At 35.4% G+C, this 25,141-nt stretch overlaps 1 protein-coding gene across 1 annotated transcript in view; it reads left to right on the top strand.

The window, feature by feature from the left end:
• The window catches only part of LOC134803930 (SCY1-like protein 2), a 383,486-nt gene that overhangs the window by 316,364 nt on the left and 41,981 nt on the right, over nt 1-25,141 (top strand). Inside the window, exon 4 of the mRNA XM_063776750.1 lies at nt 21,457-21,681. Coding sequence (XP_063632820.1) covers nt 21,457-21,681 — 225 coding nt within the window. The remainder of the gene's footprint in view (nt 1-21,456; nt 21,682-25,141) is intronic.

The following is a 25,141-nucleotide window of genomic DNA, read 5'->3' as shown; positions in this document are numbered from 1 at the left end:
ATAAGAAAAGTACAATTTAAATTACTATAGAATTCATGTAATTATACTCAGTAGGTATAAAACTTTATAGATACATATTTAATAAAAAAAAAACATGTACATGAAATCATACAAATACGTAGCTCTTTCAGAAAACATATCAAATTATCACTAAAAGGAAAAGAAAATAAAGTCAATAAAAGAAATGAGAATACATATTATATGAATCTGACTGATTGTTATGAGATGCCTTCATAAAATTTGATGTGCTTTCTTACCTGAGCTGAGTCACCTATAACTCTACACATAATACAATGCTTTTAATTGCTACTTGTTCTTATTACAGTTTCTGGTTTGGACCATGCATGTTTGTCTGTCAAGTAGTTAGTCCTCGACTCTGTAATAAGCCTTCAACATCAATGACTTTTTAGGCAATTCTTAAGAGCTGGAAAGGGTAATCTTAAAGCATCTGGTTAATTATTTTTTAACATTAAGTATATAGAGCAGCGGTCGGCAACCTTTTTTTGCGTAGTTTTAGTAGCGTAGTTAACGATGAGTAAGTTGACGCGGGCCGCACTTTGTTAATATTTATGACTTTATCAGACATTGTCGTTTCTCAATATTACATAGCCAGTGAGGCTCGCAGGCCGCAAGTGACAGTTTCACGAGCCGCATGCGGCCCGCGGGCCGCAGGTTGCCGACCGCCGATATAGAGGATATTCACAGTCACTTGGTATGTATTTTGGACTAATACATTCAGCCATTTTCAATTTAGAGCACTTGAAAGTCAACAGTGAATTGTGAAATTTTTGAACGTTTTCTAATAATTTGTTAGACCAAGTAATGAAAATGTTACAGCATGTTATATATTTGTGATCTACTCACAAAGCCCTTTCGTTGGGTACGCCACATGGTATGTTTAAAAATAAAATAAAAGTTTGTACTGCCGACTTTATGACATCACAGCAACTACCCCCGCCACTTTCGCGCTTGTCATCTCATATATTTGTGTTCAGGGTATTACACTGAATGCATCGATACCATATTCACCCATATCCGAGACGACGTGAACGAAAACTAACCTAAAGCCTGTGCCATCGGCCTGTTAATGTAAAAAAAAAAGTAAAATTATTTGGTAACCAAGAAGAATTGCTTAAATACAGTATTCATATTAACGACGACTTCCACACTAGGCTATGCCTGTGTCGTGAAAGTCAGCTACATGCGGAAATTAACCTATAAACTATTACCTGCATTAAGTAGCTACAGTACATCTTAATAGGGAATATTAGGCAAAGCTCTGCGTAGGTAACACCACTAGCACATACAGTAAACAAACCTCATTGACACATCATGCGTCACTAGGTCAATCACATGGCCTACCGTGAAACACGACAATCGAAAGTTCGGTTTCTGCCTCTCTATCACTCTTGCATATTCGAGCAATAAAGAGGCAGATAACTAAATTTCGATTTTCGCGTTTCGGCCCTTGTTAACAAACCGCCTTGATGCATCAATGTCATATTTTATTGTCTGTGAAAATGGAGTGTGGAGCGAGATCAAACGTAACAGTCGAGTCGGTTGGTAGATAGATAACTAGGTAGGTACCTAAATAAATCTCAACGTTTATGTCGGATCGTTGGCCCAAATAAATTATAGGCGTTCCAAAATTGAAGCGCATAAATTGTACAAATTGTACAGTTGGTCACGCCTAGGCAAGAGAGAAATGTGCACTTGCAAACGAGCTATAGTGTAAATAACATTATTTGCGGTATTTGACGTCTGTCACTCACAACAGCAATACTACGTAAAATGTTTTGCACATCGAAATCACAAAGGAAAACAACTGCACTGCGAACGTTGACGTTCTACGTCTTTTTTTTTTAATTTTAGGGTTGGCCGGACACCACCGTTATGAATCGGTAGTCGTCTAAGTAAATCGATATGAATTTTTCATTTTTCTTTTAATAAAAATAAGGAAAAGGTGGATTATTCACTGTAAATATGGATATATTTATCGTCACTTAACAGACAACAAATTTGACACAGAAATAACATAAATAAACTTTAAAATAGATCCCCAGTTAGTTTCAATTTTGACAATGGGTGCGACCTACTCGGTCGGTGTATTAAATACACCGACCGACCGGTAGCTTGCGGGAAAACCATATAATTCTAGCTTTATTAAATCTCAAATAAAAATTCATTATACGTCACAATTCGATACCTCAGTCTACGTGCCATCCAATCGTAATCGCTTGCTGTGACAATCGATTTGCGTTAGTTACATCTCTATATACGTCAGTCATAATGTGTCAAATACCGCAAATAATGTTATTTACACTTTAACGGCACACTGAAAGAGAAAGGGACAAGCTTATAACAAAAGTAGCTTTAATTTACGTGGAGTTCCGTTCAGGCCCCTATTCGACTAGCGATAACGATAACCGACGTATCAAGTGAATCTCCCGTTGATATGGGAAAAATTGTGGGTTGCCGAATACGTGTAGCTGTCAGAATTTGACATTAGCAATCCACAGTTAGGTGACAACCAAACCAAACCGAACCACCCCTAGTTCAGAGCTGAGTAAATTGGATGGTGTTTAGCAAAAATGAGTCATCCCACATCCATTTTGCAATAAAATGTCAACTTTAAGCGTCAATATTTTGAAAAATTAATGTGGGTTGACACATTATTGCGTATCAGCATCCAGTTTTGGTTGTACCAAATGATCCACAGTTGATCGAATCAAGACTTGATAGAATCAACATGCGATTAAATCAAGAGTTGATTTGATGTGGATGCGAAATCTGACAGTTGTACATCTCGAATAAGGCCCCTGATCATCACCAGCAGTTCCACTTCAGCAAATGCGACTGCTTTTAATTTAAATGCTTAATAATATATCCGATCGAAACTTTGACAACGACGACGACGAATCGGATTAGCTTATCCATCTTATCAAAACTTTGATTTGAGTTTAATCAAACGTCCTGCAGGCGTATTATGGATGACTTTATCCACGTGATAAAATAACTGTCACTTTTAAACACCGCGGGATAGTAAGTTACGGACACCGTTTTATCACGCTGTCACGTAGACAAGAATCCGTGCAGCAGGGGCCACGGTGTGATGGACACGGATAGCGACGTGATAAAGCAAACATCAATGTTTAACATTAACACTGCGCGATAAAAAGAGAAGTTATAAGTTGTGACGTCAATAACCGCACCTATCATACGGCCACTTCGGCCGTAACTTGTATGAGAGTTTTGTAGACAAGTTGTCAAATAGCGCTACCGTCAGAAATCATTAAATATCATCATATTATTAATTAATTTTAATTTTAATAAATTTAATTATCCTTATAGTAATAAGTACCAAGACTTTTAATAAATAGTATCGTCCATATTGGTGGTCGGACTATTCAATAGTACCTATACATATATCAAAAATCATATTTGGTTGGCTGAACCAAATTGGCGGTCGGGCCCGAACCGCCTCTCCTGTCGGTATAGCTGTTGCTGATCCAAATTAGACTTTGCACCCATCTGTAGCCCTCCCTCGTAAACAGTGTCCGCCCCGGCTCCCAATTAAATTCTGAGTCAATACTTCTCATTTGCCTTTTTGGAACTAAAGCCGGCGGGAATATCAAATAAAAACTTTAATAACTGAAATCTGACCACGGATATTCATACAGTCATCATCCTTATTGGAAAATGGTTAAAACGTAGCCCGGCGCAATAAAGCGAATCTGTTGACGTCATTAAAATGTTAACAGGTGTCAGCTCACCAACTAATTAGCTCAAAGTAACTATCCAAATGTCCTTGTAGTCTGGTCTATTCTCTTAATCCTTTAGGTATAAAGTGTTTTTGAAAAGCGAAAGGCGAACAGGAGGTTAAGGCAAAAAAGCTGCACTTCACGCATCACTGCAACAATTAAATTGCAAAGTATAGATTAGGTTCATTCGGATTCTTGCTGCTGTACTGTTGCCGGTGGAAATAGATTGCACATTTTGCGTGAGCGAACACCGGTAGAACTTTAAAACCGTGATCGTTCATGCGTCGTATTATAAGAACTAGTTAAATTCGTGCCAAAATGTGTGTAATGTACGAACGACCTAGACTAGTACAATTAGCACTCCTTAAGTTTTTTACTAACACAACACCCATTCTGAAAATTTGTAGCCACAAACCAGTTGTACTGTATAAAGCTTTTATTTTATGATCTCGTACAGGGTTAATACTTTCTTTACTCTCTCGTCCAGCCTTTTTATGGCCTAATGCTATTAACTAACTGGTTAATAGACTTTTTTCAGCGTGAAAGCTACTATGGCGTCTTTATAACGCATGCTGACGAGATTGTTAATGGTGTCAACCTTTCTTGTTTTTTATTGGGATACTTAATGGGACCAACTGCATCAAATCAATAAAAAAGTCTGAAACGTTTAACTATTAATATTGAGGTCGTCTCAACTTACAGATTTTAGGAGGCATATTACAATTCGCTTATGAACGTCAAAATAAAGCTACGCCGGCTCTAACCCTACACCTCTGAGAAATTAGAAATCGTTTATTTGTGAACCATGGTACATAGTTGGTACCATAAAAACATAGAATCACAAGGCACCCTATAAAGGGTATAGCAAGTATTCTTATAGCTAGGTAGGACTACTTTGTATAGTAGTATAATATAATCAATGTTTTTGTTTTTACACGTTGCCTTTAGGCAGGAACATAGATTTTTTAGCCACAGTTAAGCTTCTGCGACTTGGGTTGTACTACATTTTATAAAATTGTACTTAACCTATGAGGGAGATCAAAGTTAGTATGTATTTTATACCTACTTATAATTAACTTATTACTATTTAACTTATTTACAAATTAAGTAGAGCTATCTTCCATAAATTCTTGTATGGAATAGTATGCTTTCCTTATGAAGTGATTTTAGATTTGATATGAAGGGGTTTAATTTCTCTATATTTCTTATTGTGTTGGGAAATTTATTGTAAATATGTATGGCTCTGAAGTACGGGCCTTATTTGTACATTTCTAAGATTGGTTCCGGAGGTATAAGTTTATTTTTTCGGCGTGTGCTTTTACAGTATTCAAATAGTTCGGTATTTTTTCTGACAAAAATTGATATTTCTAATATGTAGAGGGACGGTAGTGTTAAAATTTTAAGGCTTGTGAAATATGCTTTGCAACTGTCTATTTGGTGTATGTTTGCTAATATACGTAAACATTTTTTTTTTGAGCTATAAGGAGATCGTGTGTATATCAGTACTATGGCCCCAAAGGATAATGCCATAGCGTAACCAGGCTTGAGCGTAAGATTGATATGTAGATAAGGCGCACTCAGTATGGGTGTTTGACTTTAAAACGTATAAAGCATAGAGGAAAGAAGAAAATTTGGATTTTATTTTGGATATAATGTTTCTTCCAGTCAAGGTGAGAGTCAAGAGTTATTCTTAGTAGGGTGCATTCTGATTCTTCTTCTATGTTTAAATCTCTCAGAAGTGGTGACAAATCGGTAGGTCTTTTTTGATAGGGTCTAAATTGTATTATTTTTGTTTTGGCTGTATTTATTAATAAGTTATGTTCTTGTAACCAGTTTGTGATATTGGTGAAAGCTTCTTTAATATGCGAGTAATTGTCGGGGTTGTTGTCGTGTCTAATGAGGAGGGAGATGTCATCGGCAAAAATAATACACTTATGATTTGTTATTTTAGGTAGGTCATTTATATATATCAGAAATAATAGACATCCTATGACGCTGCCCTGAGGAATAGAGTTGTTGATGGTTTACCAATTTGACTGTAGTTTTACTAGTTTTTTGGAGTCTTTAAAGTGGTGTTCTATTTGTACGTACTGCTGTCTATTGTGGAAATATGATTTTAGCCAGCTGTAGGCATTGCCGCGAATTCCTATTTCATAAAGTTTGGACAGCAGTATTGGATGGGAAACTCTATCGTACGCTTTAGACATATCCAACAATAGACCAATGGCATAGTACCTCTGCCTTCTGGTATAAGTTTATTATTTTTAAGAGGTAAGTAATTACCAGCCCATTTTATTTTCTTTTGTTGTTTGATATTGATATAGTTACTTGCTTGTCCAAATAAACCCGAAGATTTATTAATCTTACAAACATAATAGGTATTCATATACAATGAAAATGTATAATGAAAATTTACATATTATGAGAAGTATGACGGTTTATACTTGAATCGCCGGCAAACATAATAGAGTCCGTCTAAGCTAAGCTAACTTAATTGCAACGAGTTGAACAGAGTCAGTGATAAACGTCATACTTTTACAGAAATTTAGCTTTAATGATGGCATTACCACTGGAAATCTCTAACAACTTTCATCCATAAATCATTCGCCCTACCCGTTTTGTCCTAATACATAGTCCTGTAGTCTTAAAACTATTTTACTAGTCCTAAAACACATTAGTCTTAAGTAAAAGTTCTTGTTTTTAGCTATACCTACCTCAGTTTTCATAAAAAACCTTTTTGCCTTAAATATTTTGCCATAGACATTTTGCCCTAATGCAACGGACAAATAGCATAGTGCACAACTAGCAAAGCACCAGTTGTGCAATTAATTTAAACGTCGTATGAAACTACGAACGTAAAGCAACCACAACTAAGTCCCGGCACATTGTAATAAAGTACGTAATGTTATTAAAGCGGTTGTCCGGTGTGCTCGTCGGTGGCTCTGTGAAAATGTTGTTCCGGAATTATAAATTTCAACTGAACGTGTTTCAGTTTAATTAAACCATGCAAGGCTGTAAACACGACCTATTGAATGACGGTACTTAGTATATTTTACATACAGTAACAGCTATCAATAAAATGAAAATATGTATTGAGATAACGGCTGTCACTGTAGCCGAGCTATTAGATAAATACTAAAATTGAAATAGCTTTGTGATCGAATCATGCTGACAGAATGGGAGCTTAAACAATTGCACATTCAATTAAACACTAACGCAATTAAGTCACAAGAAACTAGCCGCCGCCACGCCGGCCGCATTAGGGCCGGTACAGATGGCCCTTGGCTCTCATTTTAAAAAGACATCCTGAAATTCCTGAACCTGAACCTTGTGTTGTGATAAACAATTTTACCTAGTTCTTTACGCGGTAAGGCAAATCTAAATAAAGTAAATTCCCTCATGGAATACATCCCAAATAAATTAAAAATCAGAACTCAAAAACTGTCACAATTAGGATGTTCATACTACTCAGCACCTCACAAATCTCAAATTGATTGACACACTCACAAATGATTTGTGTTAAAAATAAATCCACTCTATGTATACTGCCCCACCATTACGCGATTTTGTATTTCGCGCATTTTCTAATGTATAAAGGACAGCACACACAATATGCAATGTGACTTTGCGACTGTTACCTGTGATCCCATATCAGCTTTTACGGAACTGCGTACAAAATTGATGGATCGCGAGTAACTGAATGGAAAAAAAAAAACAATATTCTAGGATTTGCGCCACAGATTACTTACCTTGGCCACACACACTGACACACCCACAGAAAAACAAATATTGTCTCTTTTTTATCCGCCAGTTAGGGACACTGGAGAGTAGGTATTTCCCACCGGATATCACATTATTGAGGTTTCTGGTTGTGCCACTAGTGTAATAACCACCTGAGGTACCTACGAGCAATATGACGAACGAGTGATGCCACGAACAGATCACATTTGTTAGTTCTAATCTGCATCGAATGATGTAGTCGTATAAAATGATGTAAGATATGAGTGAATAGTGCGGCACAAGGTGTAGTATCGAAGTGAAACAGCGTCGGAGTGTGGTGGCACTGGTGACTTAGTAAAAGCTTTGTTTCAACTAGATTGTGAAGTCTGTGTGGGTCTGTCCGTGGTTTACGCAAATTGATTACGTTGGACTGCATAAATGGATAATGCAGTTTGACTAGATGTCACCTGCATTTTTTGTCCAACAGTATTTCGTAGGTATACTTCCAAAACATGATAACTGACAAAATGGTCAAAAATGAGTTATTTATACAGTTTTGTTCACATTTTATTGTTTTAAATATATATGTGACAATTTTTTATTTATGTTTATTATTTACAAAATTACAGAGTGTATAAAAGTACTAACAGACAGGAAATTAAATATAATGTACACGTAAAAAATAATAAGGGTATTTAAAATAACATATCTCATAAAACTGGTCACGCAAAATATATAAAGTAACGTTAACATTTTTTGCCTGAATGTACCTATAATTTAGAACCTAGTTATAGCAACTGGTAAAATATTATAACATTATTCATTACTATTTACCTGTAGACTTTTATTTCAATACGCGATCTATTATACAACTAGATAATATTAAATTCACTTAAAATTAATTTAAGCATGCTTGCTAAACGCTAATAAAATCAGTATCATATTTTTTTGAAGTAATTTAGTTAATAAGGAGTGTATTGTCACATGTTTCTTCAATAAAGGAGCGAAAAGTCAAAAATTGTAATATTAGAATCACTTATAACTGTTTACCTGTAAATAATAACACGTTGCATGCAATTTATTACTTTTTATTGCTACGTTAGTTTTTAGAATTTGCTTATAAAGTCGTGTGAACGAGCATTTTTTATCACTGTCATTATTTTTAATTCTATATTAATTATTTTTTATATGATTATAAACAAATACACAAAAATCAGTCCATTTTTTATACTAACACATCCCATGTTTTTGTCGGCCAATATTTTATATTTTTCGGTTTCAAAATATCACTTTTATCAATTTATAGACAATATAATATCCAAAAAATTTAAGTGTGAAAGTAAATTTGTCAAAACGTGTTTCTAAATTCCCTTATTTGAGGATCAAACTTTCAAGCGTTTTCTCGAAACTATGTTTCAGGTAGTTATCATGTTTTAGAAGTATACCGACGATTTCTGCTCGGTAAAAATTAAATTACAATGTTCTAATTCATGTGAATAAAGCTATCCTAACACTTCACTACTAACATAAAAAGAGGAACTTACGTAGCTGAATTTATTTAGCTAAATATATATAAATTAATTACTTACTATTATGGCCTTACGGCGGAGCATGTCGATGACGTCACGATAATTGTGTACGGAATTCGATACCATACTTACTTATGTGTGTAATTGCCGGAGCAACACGACCAGATAATTGGTTATTTAATTTAAGGTATATGCGTATTATGCGTCTTTAGTGACAGAATGGTACCTACCTACAGGTTCATATTTATGATACCATTTATTTTCATAAAGCATTGTAAATAATTAGTAACATTTACAATGCTATAAATTATTACTAAATTTTTGAAATTGATTGACTCGTTTGGAATTGGTTTCTAATTAACACTTGTAGAGTGTGCGGAAAGAAAAGTGTCATAGAATGTGTTGGTTCCGTTTTATTTCGCGAGTCTTCTCTATCCACACAGACTCTAACACAAATAACCGTATTTCTGCTAGAGGCTAGCGAACACCACTGAAAAGAATAAGAAATATGGCGGCTATGTATTCTTCACTTTAAGAGGTTCCCCAAAAAACAACAGTCCGTTTAATGTAAGGATTTACTATGAAAATATGACTACAGCCTTTTTGAAGGTTAATTTTCATTTGCATTTTACTTAGTATGTGATTTATATTTATTAGAGAGAAAATAAATATCAAGCTGGTAGATATAAACATTTCTTGTTACGAGTCTTCTATTATTGCTTAGTTGTCATCTTAGTACAGTCAAATCGTTTTTTCTTATCAACTGCGATAACGATGTCCGGGTCTATAACAAATTATCAGATGGTTATGAATTTATACGTCAGTATTAAGATCCACCTTGTTCAGTTCCGATAATAAACATATTTATTTTACAATAGGAAATAAAATAGGTACATAATCGAATATAATCTGTTGTGAGACATACTAACATTGAATAATTTTACGGTTTAGACTCACTTGTTTTAATTCACTGTTAGTGCTTGAGAAAGGAGACCTAGGCTCTCCGAAACATGTCGCGCGAGTGACTTAAAACAAGTAAGTCCAAACCGTAAAATTATTCAAAAGGTACATGTATTTATACTTAATTAAACGAGTGGTTAGGACTCGTAGGCAATATTTATTATAGGTATGTAAATGTATCAAAATAGTGGTGAATTGCAAAATAAATCTACGTAATTATAAGCGTAGGGTCGCCGAGCGTAGGTAGTTAAGCAAGAAGCTGTGAGTAGTCTTAAAGCTAATTGGTTCAACTGTGTTACGAAAATTAAATCGTATTGTATTGTATTGTATTTATTGTACCTATACTTAATACATACACATACTTATAAGTCTATACTTCTACAGCATACGCTAACACACTTTCATTCAAGCATAATAACTTAAATAGAAATGACTTGATTGCCGTAACACAATGGAATCAATTAACTTCAGACTATGTACAGGTCCTTAACTAAGTATGTACAATTTGTTTTCAATTCACCCAAATATTACTTAACTAACAAGCGGAATTTGCTATTACTATACTCTTTTTTCTCTCGGTATATACTGATTAATTCTAAAGATGCGGTGGTACAAACAGATCACTAACACGTTTTTCGATCTATTTACATTATTTTCTCAAATACATATCATACCATCGAAGTGCCGGATTATCGAGATTTCACTGTACTACTAAAATATGATTTCCTGGTATTTCATTGCTCAAATAGTTTTTGAATTAGCACCAACTGAGAATTTGAAATGTCAACTGAATGCCAAACGTAATGGAAGGAAGGAAGACACTAAAGTTGACGTAGTGCGGCGTAGCATTGTCTGGTCGTTTCCTGCCACATGTCGATACTTCGCGAGAGTTCCTATCTCGACTACATGAATTTAGTATGGTACAGCCCACATACATATGTCTAAATAGATCATAATAACCCGTGGTTTGTGATGCGGGAATTATTGATCATAAAAGAGACAGTTTGAAGGCGATTCCGATTATCTTTGTCATTTTTAAATATGCGCAAAACAGAATTGTTTCAATTAAAATTCGTACCTACAAAAAGATTTGTATATCTATTGGATGATTTTTAAGAGGTACCCATGTCCCAATGACCTTCCATCTGAATCCCTTTGTGGTATTTTTTTGTACATTAACAACAATGACTTTAAGCAATATAGGTATTATCCCATATTTACTTCAAAGTTTATTGTGTTCGAGATATTTGGCATAAAAGTTGAACAATTTTAGGCCAAAAGACTGGTTTACTGGCCATAACTTTTGTATTAATTAGTTCAAAATTAAAACCCTAGACACGTTTTTAGAGACGTCAAAGACGAACCCAAATATGTACGTACGTACATGTTAGATCTTTCACAGCAATCGAGATACGTGTTGTTTTAGACAATGAGTTGTTTTAGACAATGTTTAAAGTTATCATAAAAAAATAAGTATTCATTTCTTTGAAAATCCGGTAGACAAAAAACTTATAATTCTATCTCTAGTGCTAAAGTAGGAGATACGATTGAAAACTTGTCAAAAATGATGAAAACCTCGGGTAGCCCCTTAAAGGAAGCACTATGAGCTGCCGCTCGTCTTGGGGCAACTGCAAAGCGGCTTTGAGACTTTGAGAACATTATATTTATTCAATATTAGTTTTAATGCATTTTGCTCCCAGTTAAGTTTGTTGAGACTGCAATATTACAGGTCTACCACTTATCCTAGGTGGTTGGTAAAAAAAAATGTTTTTTTATTAGATGGTAGCTCTCTGGATTTTTAGAACTAAAACCAGTTTACATATATAAATATTACATTTTTATTTATGCAGCCAAATCTTCAACCATCCCGAGTCTATAAATGTCCATACTATAACTTCTTACTAACCGCCTCAATTAAAAGGCAGGGGGCTGATTTTTGAATTTCGAGCGCTCGATTTTGTCACTCAAAAATCGGTGGAAAACGGCGATATCTAATTTTTGAAATACGAGCGATAGAAATTGGGAATCGAGTGGTATCGACTACTCGATTTCAATTCTATTAGTAGAATTTAAATGCCTAGTAGTGGAGATATTATTGAACGAAATACACGAAATCGAGCGGTCGAAATTCAAAAATCGGCCCCCAGACCTATAACTCTGTCAAATCTATGACTATATGTATTTTTAAAATCTAAATACATTACTTACTTTCTGCAAATTACGAACGTCTCGTATAACGCACGCTACTAAGCCTTTCTAATGAGGAATAGTGGTAAATACTTTGAATTCCCGAGTAATTACGAATTGAAACATGTTAATTTAGTGTTAGCATAATACGTTGTGGTTATGGTACCACGTACGATACCAACCTACATAACTATGTGTGCAGTTAGTTGAGGCTCTGTTTACAATCTTTACATAGCATTTTCCTAATTACTCTTTGCGCCTTAAATACTGTATTTATTTTATTATTTACTTTGAACTGCTTGAAAGGCCTTAACAACAATCAAACTGAGATGCTGTTGAAGGTCATCACGTAATCACTTACATACATGATAATTGATAACAATCTCTGTAGCCTTACACACACACACACACACACACACACACACACACACACACACACACACACACACACACACACACACACACACACACACACACACACACACACACACACACACACACACACACATACACACACACACACACACACACACACACGCGCGCGCACGCACGCACGCACGCACCCGTTTTCATTCCTTTTTTCTTTCTTTGATATTTTTTTATTCATAAGCCATAAATTGTACGTGTACATGTTGATGTTAGGCAATACAGTGAGAATCAATACAATTTTACACAGTGGGTGTAGCTACATACTTTCTTACATACTTATTAAATAACCGTTTATATTATGATATTCACGTAAGCTGCATAACTACGGGCATAACTCAATGACAATTTTTTTAAGTGCTATAATAATAATTTCATAATTTCCTTAACTATTACATCACCTATTAGATTCGTTTTTTTTACCTTTAGCCTACGAATTGCGAATCCGGCTGCCACGTGACAGGCATAGCCTAGTGTGGGGCCACAGGATATTGATATTTGGTAACAAGGTTTTTTCTTTCAAATAATATTATTTATATTCTTATTCTTCTTATTCTTATACCACCTCAAGCCTATTTTTACGAGTAAACCATCGTACTTGATCTACTTGCGTTAATTTATTTACTTTATTCTCAGTATTTTTAGATAAACAAATAATGATTACTATTACGCCTGTACCTGTCTGATTGTTGTAGGATATAATAAAATCCCATCCTGCTTAAGAAACTCTAGGACGCAATAAAGAATTCAAGAAATCAAGACCTGTTATTTTTATCGCGGTAGATGTAAGGATTAAAGGGGTTCCAGTGAACAAACAATAAGCCATACAGTTTTAAATAAAATAAGCTACTTATGGGTCAATTTTCAAATAGGCATTTTTTGCTGTCCCACGGCTATAACTCGAAGTCCATAGGACTAAAAGACTGGTTATGTATATATTTTCATCCAATGTATTGTGAACTTTAAATATAATGTACAACTGTACCTTAAGTATTATTTGTTTCTGACAAAATCGCATTTGAAGTTCCAAAAACGGCGAAATTTGCCGTTTTTTGCGTGTCCCAGTGGCGAGACGCACCCAATAAAAAAATCATAACTTGGGATGTAGGCAACATATTATGAATAACTTTATATTTTTATAAAGAGCATTTTCTAGAGAATTGATCTAATAATTTCGATAATTTATTGCGTTATTTAATAAAACAGGGGAAGCCTTTTTATCGTTGTCCCACGCGGCACTTGTTTTGTTATGACTTAAAGATACCCCCCAAAATTTTATTTTTCTATTGAATAACAGTTAAATTAAATTTACGACGCAATAGTGCGGTTAGTTGGGCGTCGATCAACATCGAATGTGGACGTGGAAGCAGTATTATTTATATAAAAACAGGCAAGAATCTCTTTCGATATATTTTGGTACAACTACAACGACATTTGTATGGACGCTTAATATGTTGGTATAGAGTCGAAGTAAAAATGTGTATATTACAATAATAGTTACAAATACAGTGTTAAAATATATCGTAAACTGAATAAGTGAATCGGTTATATTGTGTAGGAAATTTCGCAAAAAAATATTATTAGCAACATTTGTATGGCGACATTTGTGCGGCTATTTTGACCATATAAATGTCGATTGTAGTATACAAATGTCGATATACTGCCATATAAATGTCGACAAGGTGCCATACAAATGTTGTTAGGGTCTTATAAATGCCACAAAAACAATAAATAGTGCCATAAAAATGTTGATACTGCCATACAATATCGAAAAAAATCCATATACATGTCAAAAGCGCCTTACAAATGGCTAAATAGTGCCATACAAATGTCGATATTTAAACGTCCATATCTAGCTAACTATAAAAAGTAGAGTGTTGCCTCGTACAGTATATTTTTTGTTGTTAAAAACCCTTTCTAAAGCGATGATTATAAATCTGATTTTATAAAAATAAAAAATTGCAATACAAATGTCGAAAAAACACCCTCTTCAAAAATTGACCCTTATAGTTTACTCTCGTAAGTGCCGTAGTCACAACATCAACGGTAAGTATGTTTATACCTAAAGCTTAATGGATTCTAAATACCCACGTCTCAAGTTTATTTTTAAACTGACAAATGGCAGCTTTGAAAGGAATTCAAAGAATACCTTTATATTTATATGTTAAAATCTACCTTCCTCTATTAAGAAAGCATTGGTAACGTCAATCGCATATCTCTAAATCGGTGGTTGTTAGACTAATTATTGTCGGATTGTGAGTACCTATACTCGTATGCAGGGCTGACGGGGCAATAACAGATATTGGTTGCAGTTTTCAATCAATCCATTAATAGAATTGCCAAATGCGGCACGTCTCTCTGAGGCTAGATGACATCAAATTGGACTGGAGCTATTTCTGTGAACGGCTATACCTACACCATTAGGCGACTGCGGTTATGTATCATCTAAATGCCTTTACCCAAGCTATATGAAAAATACAAGGGCATGAAGGGCACTTATTCTTTCGTATATAAAATCTATTTCGGTTAATGATGTGATTTTATTTCATTTCATTTGTGTACCTATATTAAATGGCAAATATTTAAATCGAGTATGTATTTATATACGCCCTCACATTTTTGTCAAAAGTGGCCACAAATTACCAAAAGAAATTTCCACAATATAGGTAAAGATGTATGTATATGAATATATGATATTGACGAAGTTTTCATAATTAGTCGCTATTCTGTCATGGGTATCAATAATAATACCCCAAATTTTAAACGTAAGAATTTTCCTTACGTTTATTCAAAACGTGTTAAGTATAAGTCAGAAAATAAACACCAAGTTTGTGTAGCAGTATGTATTACCTGGTTTTAAAGTTCGCCGCACTGGTGACGGTATGTACTCGTAATGTTGAACTTCAGTTTATGGCGTGAGGCATCTGATCAACGCGCTAACGAGGTAGGTAACTTGGTAATACTTGTATCAGTTAACGATACTTAACGGCTTTATCATAGTTTTAGAAGTTTAGCATACATAATTACATAAGTACAGCATAGACACAGAGTCTTAATAAAATGTTGTCGTGTAATAATAATGTTGTTGCTTTTGGAGACCTATTTATTTGGAATATGTTTTGGCATTTATTTATAAAAATATATCTACATATTATATGTTACCGTTAATATTTTAACCGATCACTTTTAAGTAGGAATAGATACTAATACGACTTTATTGGGATTCAATCTTGTACTGTAGGTACCTGATGTTCTTGTTAATGTTTCATTTGAATTGTTTGATACAAAACACAATTTAGATGTTAGTTGTTTAGGTATTCATAAATATTGCAATATTACAATTTTAATATCAATTAAGTAGATACCCTATATGGCGATCCTAACCGCATTGCCCTTGGCAATTCCAAACAAATTGCCGGCTACTCGTCGGGATCATCACTTAATTTAAAATTTATCAACGACATTGACAATCTGATCTGGAATTTAACCTTAACATTATTTATGCCACCTCAAGTCCTCTTCTGAACATATAATAAGATCCGCTTTTGAACAATCATCGTTGTGCGAAGCGGAGTTTAGGCGCCTTTAATACTTGATGTATTGTGCAACGTGGGCGGAAGGTAACGGACGGGGAGAATTCTTCGAGATATATACCTATAGACACAAAGATTTTCATCTTAATTCCATGAAATACATTTAATTACAACAAGAATAAAGAATATGCCATTCTGTAATATTTTCAAACGAGATATTAATTTAAACTTATTCATACAGGTACTTACCTATTGTTAAAAGAGAGTGTGCGAGAGAATATTGAATAATAAACTAAAAAACAATGAATTTAATAAAATGAAGTCATTTTTTTATAGAGACATTAAAACATGCGAATCGATTAGAGTTAACAAATTATAATTGTTTTTCATGTAGGTATTGAATGATAAAATAAAATAAAACATTTCTCCAATCACAGATGATTAAAGCGTATTTAACGCTATATTTCTTCTAGATTAAAACGACAATTAGATTTCATAACATCATTATAATGATGACGCTACGATTAGAATGATCTATTGAGGATAAAATTGAAACCATGTTCGAATACCAGAAGCTACAAGTGTCCGCGACCCCGGCTTGACCGACCCGCGTCCTGGGTCCACAGATCCTCACCCTCCCCCTACCCGCTCCTCCCCTCTGGACCAATCGCCGCGTGCCCACCCCTACGACCTCGAATGAAATTTGGGGTCGGTCGTCCCAATGCCTTACATGAGTTTCAGTGCAGACATTATTTATATTATTATGTTAAGGGAAAACAGTAATTAAACCTGATGTTATTGTTCTGTTATTTTCATATTTTATTATGTTGGTGGGAGAGTGGTTAGGTTTATGGCAGTAACTCTGATCTGGGATGTTTGATATCCTACAAAAACCCTCTAAGTACTAAATAGCTGACTAATATAGGGTCTTGAAAAGTTTGCATGGTGCATCATATTTATAAATGTTATTCTAAACATTTCAATGTAGGTACCTACACTTGATTTTCATTTTAGACTGAATTATAAATTATACTCTCCAAACCTATTTCTATAAAAATTAAAGTACCTATCTAAGATGAAAATACTTTCACCCAATTTATTCACTAATAACTTTAGTTGTACCTAAATTTCATTAAAAGTTTAAACTATAATAAATTAACTTGTAATACCTAACCTAACTTATTGTACCTAAATAATACAATAATGCAATTGTAGTTTAAAATAAACGCAAACAATTATTTAGGTGACTTTCATGAGTTTCATGACATAATTTGTAAACAATACCAGAATGCAACTGTAGTTTATGCCAATAATTATTTTAGTGACTTTCATCTCATATTAATTTATAAATAATACAAGAATTCAATTGTAGTTTAAACTAAATACCAACAATTATTTTAGTGACTTTCATGTCATAATTTGTTAATAATACAAAATGCAATAGTAGTTTAAAAAAAATGCCAACAATTATTTTAGTGGCTTCCATATCAAAATTTGTAAATAATACAAGAATGCAATTGCAGTTTTCAATAAATACTAACCTATTTTTTAGTGACTATCATATATAATATCATATCATAATTTGTAAATAATCCATATGTTATTTGTAATATGGAGTGTTAGTTTACAATAATCGAACGAGCGAGCGAAGCGAACGAAGTTCTTACATTCGACTTGGGACACGCGGCTGGCTAGTGGCACGTCCCGGCATTTCGATGTTTTTAAGCTGAGCTATCAGATGATAGTTTGATACTCAAGAACTTAAGTAAATTTGTTCTAATTTAAATGAAATTGGGTAAACGTGTAGTTGAGGGCAGTATATTTTAGTCATTAAATTATGAGCAGGCTCGATCAAGGGGTTATTGAGCTAGAAGAGCTTAGAAGGCTAAAAAGCTATTTGTGATAGGTCTTGCTATTCTGGTCATCTTTTTGCAAGAAAGTATGGTCGAGTTTGGTATCAAATGAAAGTGCTCGGCTTGCAATTTTATAATATTGTTTTTAAATTTACCATTTTGAAATAATTAGCAAGATAAAAATAATCATAATATAGGTATTTGACATTTGACAGGAAATATTTCGGCTTACCACTGATACACTATCAGTTAAGGGCTCCACAGACCTTGTAATATATCCACGCGATTTTTGATCCATTGCCGCCTATAGTGGGACATAAAATAGTAGAAATTAAATAAAATGGAACTCTAAAATTTCCATATTATAGTCGGTCAAACAAGTTTGTCAGTCGAAAAAGGCGCGATATTCAAATTTTCTATGGGACGATAACCCCACATTTTTTAGCCGCTTTTTTCTACTGATGTGTAAGCATTTTACGTCAAAAATGAGACAGCTACGTAGAAAGTGGCGCCCTCATTTATTAACCGACTTCCAAATCTCAAAAGGAGGAGATTCGATTGTGTTTTTTTTTTTTATGTTTGTGTCATTACTGGACCGATTTTAAAAATTATTTTTTTAATTGTATGTATATGCATACAGATTGGTCCCGTTTTTGTCAAAACCCAGTTCTGATGATGGGATCCATGAGGAATCGAGGGAACTCCTCAAACCTTAAAGGCATACATATAGTGATTTATGTGTTTTATCAACAAATCAAGCATATACATTCAAAAAAGTGACATTTGATGAAGTGGAATTGCTGATGATGATCAGAACGGAACTCTTCAGCGAAGCATAGTTCACGTTTGGCGACTTGTCGTTATGTTTGTTAAGCAAGTTAAGTTTTTAAGCCACATTTTTGTCAAGCTCGAGTTCTGATGATGGGATCCACGAGGAATCGAGGGAACTCCTCAATTCTTAAAGGCATGCGTATCGAGATTTTTGTATTTTCATCAGAAAATCAAGCATTTTCATTAAAAACTGTCGCATTCGATGAAGTGGAACTGCTGATGATGATCAGAACAGAACTCTTCAATGACTACACGTTTGGCGATTTCGAATTTCGATTTTGACGGAGCTGGCCCTGGAGCCAGACCTGACCCGGATCCGGGCTCTTATCTGGACCTGAACCCTGGACCTGGACCCGGACTTGGACCTGGACTTGGACCTGGACCAAGACCTAGACCTGGACCTCGACCTGGACCTGGTCCCAGAACCAGGTCCAGGGTCCTCCTGGGTCCAGACTCGGAACTGGACCCGGACTCGGACCTTGACACGGAAACCCATTACCTAAGCTAAATAAACCACTATGATTAACCTACCATAAAATGTAGGTATAAAATATAATGATGCGAAACTTACTAGCCCCTCCCGCTCAAACCCCCGTACACCGCACCGCACGCGCCGTTAAGTGGGTTAGTTAGGTTAGGTTTGAACTGCGATCCTCACAGAACCGAAAAAAGTGGGTTAGGTTAGGTTAGAACTGCGAGCCTTACAGAAACGAAATGCTACTAGAAAAGTGGTTTTGGTTAGGTTCGAACTGCAATCCTAACAGAACTGAACTGCTATCAGAGAAGTGGGTTCGTGAGGATAAAACTGCGACCCTTACAGAAACGAAATGCTGCCTACTAGAAAAGTGGGTGGTTTTACCTCCTCAAATTTTCTACATAGTGCACCATCTATGTACAATAATCTTTCACCGGCCCCCATAGAAGTCGGTTTTTTTTCTTGAAAACTATTTTCTACTATTTTATGTCGAACTATACGAGTAAGTAGGTGCAACAAACTCAATCGCTCTATATAGTTTTTGGCAAACCGCGAGTTCTCAGTTCGGGGCGAACTACTAGTTAAATAAAGTTACCATATTATAACACCTAAAAAGGTAGACGTAACGTAAACAACTGGCTGTAAGAAATTGATTGCCATGATTCTTAACAACAATTTTTTCCATCTCTTAGGAGTCCATGTAGAGTCCATAGCCAACTAGGAAACCTTATTAGCCAATTAAAAAACCCAGATAATTTGGAGGCAATATGTATCAGCAAATGACGATCACGATGCCGATGGCGCGAACGCGACCAGCTTAGACCAGCTTATACGAATACGATACCGAAACACATCTACGAAACACAGAGACAAAAGCTTCTTCCAAGTATCTCCTCAAGGTTAGAGGAAGCTGTAGACAATAAACGTTTGTGTACACCATCATCCGACGGTCCCAGTCCCATGTAATCCGATCAACGGTCAAAGTTTAGATGGCACCACCACCACCCGCTTCTCTTCGGGTGAGAAGAGAGAAGCTGTGAGAATAAAATTTAACTAGACTGCCTATTCCCTTTCAGCCGCAAAGCTAACGTACCGATTTGAGTGCCATTAGGTCGTTTACGTACTTGATGGCTCAATAAAAAGCTCTTTATAGACCGATAACAATTTTGCAGATTTCTAAATGGTTTGAGTTAAGTGACAAACAAATTGAATGCGGAAGTGTCGGCTCAGAGAGTTCACGGGCATAAAGAAGACATTTAGACACTACAGTATTTTGCATATATAGTGTGTTTCAGGTATATATAAGTACCTGTATGTACCTACAGCAGTAAACCTACTGCAACAACGTAGTGGTTAAAAATCTTTTTGTTATGGTCCGTAAGTGTAATAAGTTGGAAAAAAGATACTTACTAATTTATTTGAGCAATCGTACAAAAAATACACTAATTGTTAGATTTTGAGGCTTTAAATGGCTTTTCTAAAAAAACGGCTTGTTCACTTGCCCCAGTCTAACCAAATACACAATAAGTATAATAGTAAATTGGTTTTGGAACAAGGGGCTTAATGTTGATACCCGAGCAAGCGAATGATGTACCTAATTTTGAGCATTTCGAAGGTTTCATAGTATATTAAATGTAGTAGTGGTTAAATAATGTACTGCCAATAACACTTATGTTGTGAGTCCACCAACCCCTTGTCCGCGCGAGCATAAAGCTTTCGCTTAAGTCCCTTCGCCTCCTACGATAAACACTACAAACGTTTCCCTGTAGGCGATAGTACGGGGTGCAATTAAAAAAAAATAGGTAGTAAATTGTACAACTAGAAGAGAAACAATTTTTTTTTGAAGTATTGGCACTTTATGCTTGAGTTCAACATTCCGTTTCCCACTTCGATTTCCTGAAATTATAAAGAAATATTGTTCGTATTTCAAGTTTATGTCTATTAGGATTTATTATTTAGTTCAAGGCCTCCGTCCCTTCTTTCCTGCGATCCCCTATCTGTCACCCTAGCATGAGTTGCGTTCTCGCGCGCGACTCCTCACAACTAGCGCGACTTCAAGTATGGATTCGCGCGCGAGAATGCAACTCATGTTAGACCACCTGATGCTCACTCTCGCCATTCTTCAAAAGTGTCTAGGTCACCCCGCCATTTTTAATTTCCTAATGAGCATTTTTGTTTCAGGAATGCTCAGTATTCATATTCGACAAGCGGATCGCTGAGAAACTATACAAGCCGAAACGCAAAGAAAGCATGCTGGACCGCCTCCGATCATGCGTAGCCCTACTTGAAAAGTTGCGCCATCCGAAGATGCTGCAGATCATCCACTCGCTGGAAGAGGGCCACAACACCATCGCCTTTGCCTCCGAACACGTACTTGCCAGCCTGCACAACATACTCGCCTGGCATGTAAGTCTGCTTACGCATGTTTGGACTCGAATTTTTTACCAAAACGATGGCAAACGAGCGCTATCTGGCTCACCAGATGCTAGGCGCTGCAGGCTATTGACGCAGCTTTTCATTTAATTTCAGTTGTAAATATATCGTTACCCTGCATACCATATCAGTATAAAGGGTCTAGCAGGCTAAGCTAACAAGATTGGCCCCCGCAAGGGGTTTGGTTGTAATTTGAGGTACAGTAGTGGCAGGTCCTCAGAACACTGTATGCATAATATCAGCCTTCGATCTTCTTTTGTTCCAGACTTATCCACGAAAATGTCAAAATATCAAGGTAATTTTTAAACGGTTATTTCAGCTAAACCAAGCAAGCGAGAGTAACCAAATAAATTCAGAATGAAGGAGCATAAAATGGGGTTTATAGTGCATATTTTTACAGACATTCATTTCCTTGAACTTGGATGAAAAAAAGCACCTCAAATTACAACCAAATCCCTTGCGGGGGCCAATCTTGTTAGCTTAGCCTGCTAGACCTTTTAGTGTAAATACGTAAATTAGCTAGTGATGCCCAGTGTGCAGTGACATCACGAGCAAAATTTCAAACAGAAATATATTGAGGTAAAGCGTTTAAAACCCGCGAGAGTTATCCTTATCTTCTGTCGCAAGTTTCGTGCGGCTTGGTATAAATTTTGATTATTGCTGATTTTTTATTATGCTGGCTTTACAGGCTCTTAAGGTCGCATTCAGATGGCGACTGAAGTTAGCGTTACTGTTGCAATGTTACTGCGGCAGCTTTGACGTGGGCGATGTCACTGTTAATTTCCTTGATAAATTAGGTACGTTGCTGTAAAAGATAACACAATTCATGTACGGTACATGTGTACAGACAACAAAAGTAAGACACAAACATGTACTTGACAACAAAAGCAAGAAACAGAACAGAAGTGCGCATTATGAAATGGACCCAACTTCCTGATGTCGTTGCTGCATTGCTGTTGCAATTAGAAAGTTCCTTCCGTCACTCATTTTGTTAAGAAGATTGACAGAGAGCGGTTAATAAATAATCCTGACAAAAATTTCTTACATGATTTTTTTTAAGCGTAAAAAAACTATGGTCTCGCTCGATGCGCACCCCACGAATGCTAATATACAAAACTTTAGTGGACCCAAAATTGCCATACAAAAAGGTTCGTATGGGTTTCAGTGTGATTCCATTCTAATGCAAATTTATATTCGTCAGAAAAGAGTTTAAAAAGAAATTTTATCAAGATAAAGATTGACTGCCTGATTTTTCTACAGTTTTCTCTATTCTAAAAACTTTGGGTGTACCCTCGTACGTTTTTACATATTTTTACGTAAACTACATAATATATAGTAGTAAAGGTGAAAACGATGAAAAATTCAATTCCGCTACGATGAAAAGTCAATATCTCGCTGCCAGTTTCAGTAACGATTCAAACTCGATCACAATATTTAACGAAATTTGCCTTTGATTTTGCTTGTAGGTACTAGTTAAGTTACTACGTCCGCAAACTAAGTTACGACGAGAACATGTTATCGTTTTTTACAAACACTAAAAAAAACGATCTGGGACTGAAGGAAAACTGATTAAGAGGAAAGTACCTATAGCTACTGACAAAAGGTACTTTTTTATACAATTTCCATTTCGGGAGAAAACGTTTTCCACTAACTAAATCTTAACATATCAATTCACTTTGATTTGATGTCGATCGCTTCAGCATAATATATTCTAGGTTTATAGGTTTCGCTTTTTTTGATTTTTTTGTGCGTTTTAATATTTTTTTTTTGTATTGCAAATATGAAAAAAAGGAAAACCTATAAACCTAGTTTTTCATTGTGTCAATAACATTATAAACAATCATGAAGAATGGAAAATATTTAGCAGTGGAAAAACGTTTTCTCTTTTTGTATGGACGATCACGTGCTATATGTACTTCCCTTCCTCGCAATCCTACCTAATTTTCAATAGTATTGTTAATGTAACGTTTTCTAAACGGATCTCATCATCATCATCATCTTCATCTGAGGCATTACAGCTGCGGGTAACCTTATCCTGATCAAGAGTCCGATCTATTTGTGGCTTTCCTTCTCCAACTTTTCACTCCTAAAGGTGCTGATGTCCTGGTATACGCCGTCCAACCATCTGAGCTTGGGCCTGCCTTTACCTCTGCGGCATTCCGGTCGGCCTTCTAGAAGGCGAATGGGTACTCTGTCCTCTTTCATTCGTAACAAATTTGCCCAGGTAGATCGTTATATCCGCAGCTTAGCTCGGAGACCTCACATGAAAAGCATTTTGGCAGAGTATGCATATCAAACGGAGTAGCGATGATTTTTTTTTCGCTACTTGGATAATGCTTTCAAAGAATATGGACTTATAAAAACATTTTTTGATTAAGGTAAAACAGAGACGCTTTCTAGGTAAAATATCACGCAAAATTGACGCGCATAATTATATCGCTGTCCCGCCCACGATATCGGTTGTCAATGTCACTGTGCAAGTTTGACAGCGATATATATAATTATGCGCGTGCAATAGACATAACAACAGACGGGTCAATATACGAAGATCTATCTGTAAAGCGTCTCTTCTTTAGAGTGCCTACATTAAAAGCATTATGTATGTAAATCTATTGCCAGTAAATTGAATCACTTTTTAATATAACTTTATTTAATTCTTATGTTTTCGAAAGTGCACAGAATAACAAGAGCTTACATTTACACGTTCAGTACTCTCCATGCATAAGTTTGCAGGACTTTATTTCGTGGCTCTCTGAGGAAATTCGTCTCTGCTAGCGAATGTGTTCTGTACAGTCAGCTTGGACAGTTCCGAAACTATAATGTCTATCATTTTGGTACTTCCCTGTAAGTTAAATAGATGGGGTATCCTTCCCGGTTATTTTACGAAAGTTTCTCTTCTAAATATTTATGGGTAGCCGTTAATTCCGAACCAATATTCAGTACAAGTGTTTATTGTTTTTCATTTGTCAGTATGGGCAGCTTACTTAGATTCAAGATTTTAATTAATATATATTAATATATATATATATATATATAAGACACTCCCTATTAACTTATTGGTTTATGTCGATCGTTATTAACAGACTTGAAACAATACTGTAACCGTGAAAAACCGTACTTATCGAAAAATCTTTTTTGTGTTTGTGGCCACGAATAAAAATATTTCTATTCTATTCTATTGTATTTCTTTTCTAAAAAAGTCCTTCAATTTCCATCCAGCATCAATTACTTATTAGATATTAATCTAAATTTGAGTACCTACTAGTAAAATCCACAAATCGAACCACAAAATGTTTTCAATGCATACATACGGGGAGAGGACTAGTATTTCAGCCTATTTAAAGGCAGAGGACTAAAATGATTAAAACTTTAGATGCTCGTATCATAATTATCTGTGATTTCTGTCGAATCCCTTCCTATCATTACCCCCATT

The sequence above is a fragment of the Cydia splendana genome, chromosome Z, assembly GCF_910591565.1.
Source record: "Cydia splendana chromosome Z, ilCydSple1.2, whole genome shotgun sequence".
In the NCBI taxonomy this organism is placed as follows: Eukaryota; Metazoa; Arthropoda; class Insecta; order Lepidoptera; family Tortricidae; genus Cydia; species Cydia splendana.
Note: the sequence above shows the minus strand (reverse complement) of the source record. Positions and strands in the feature narration are given on the sequence as shown.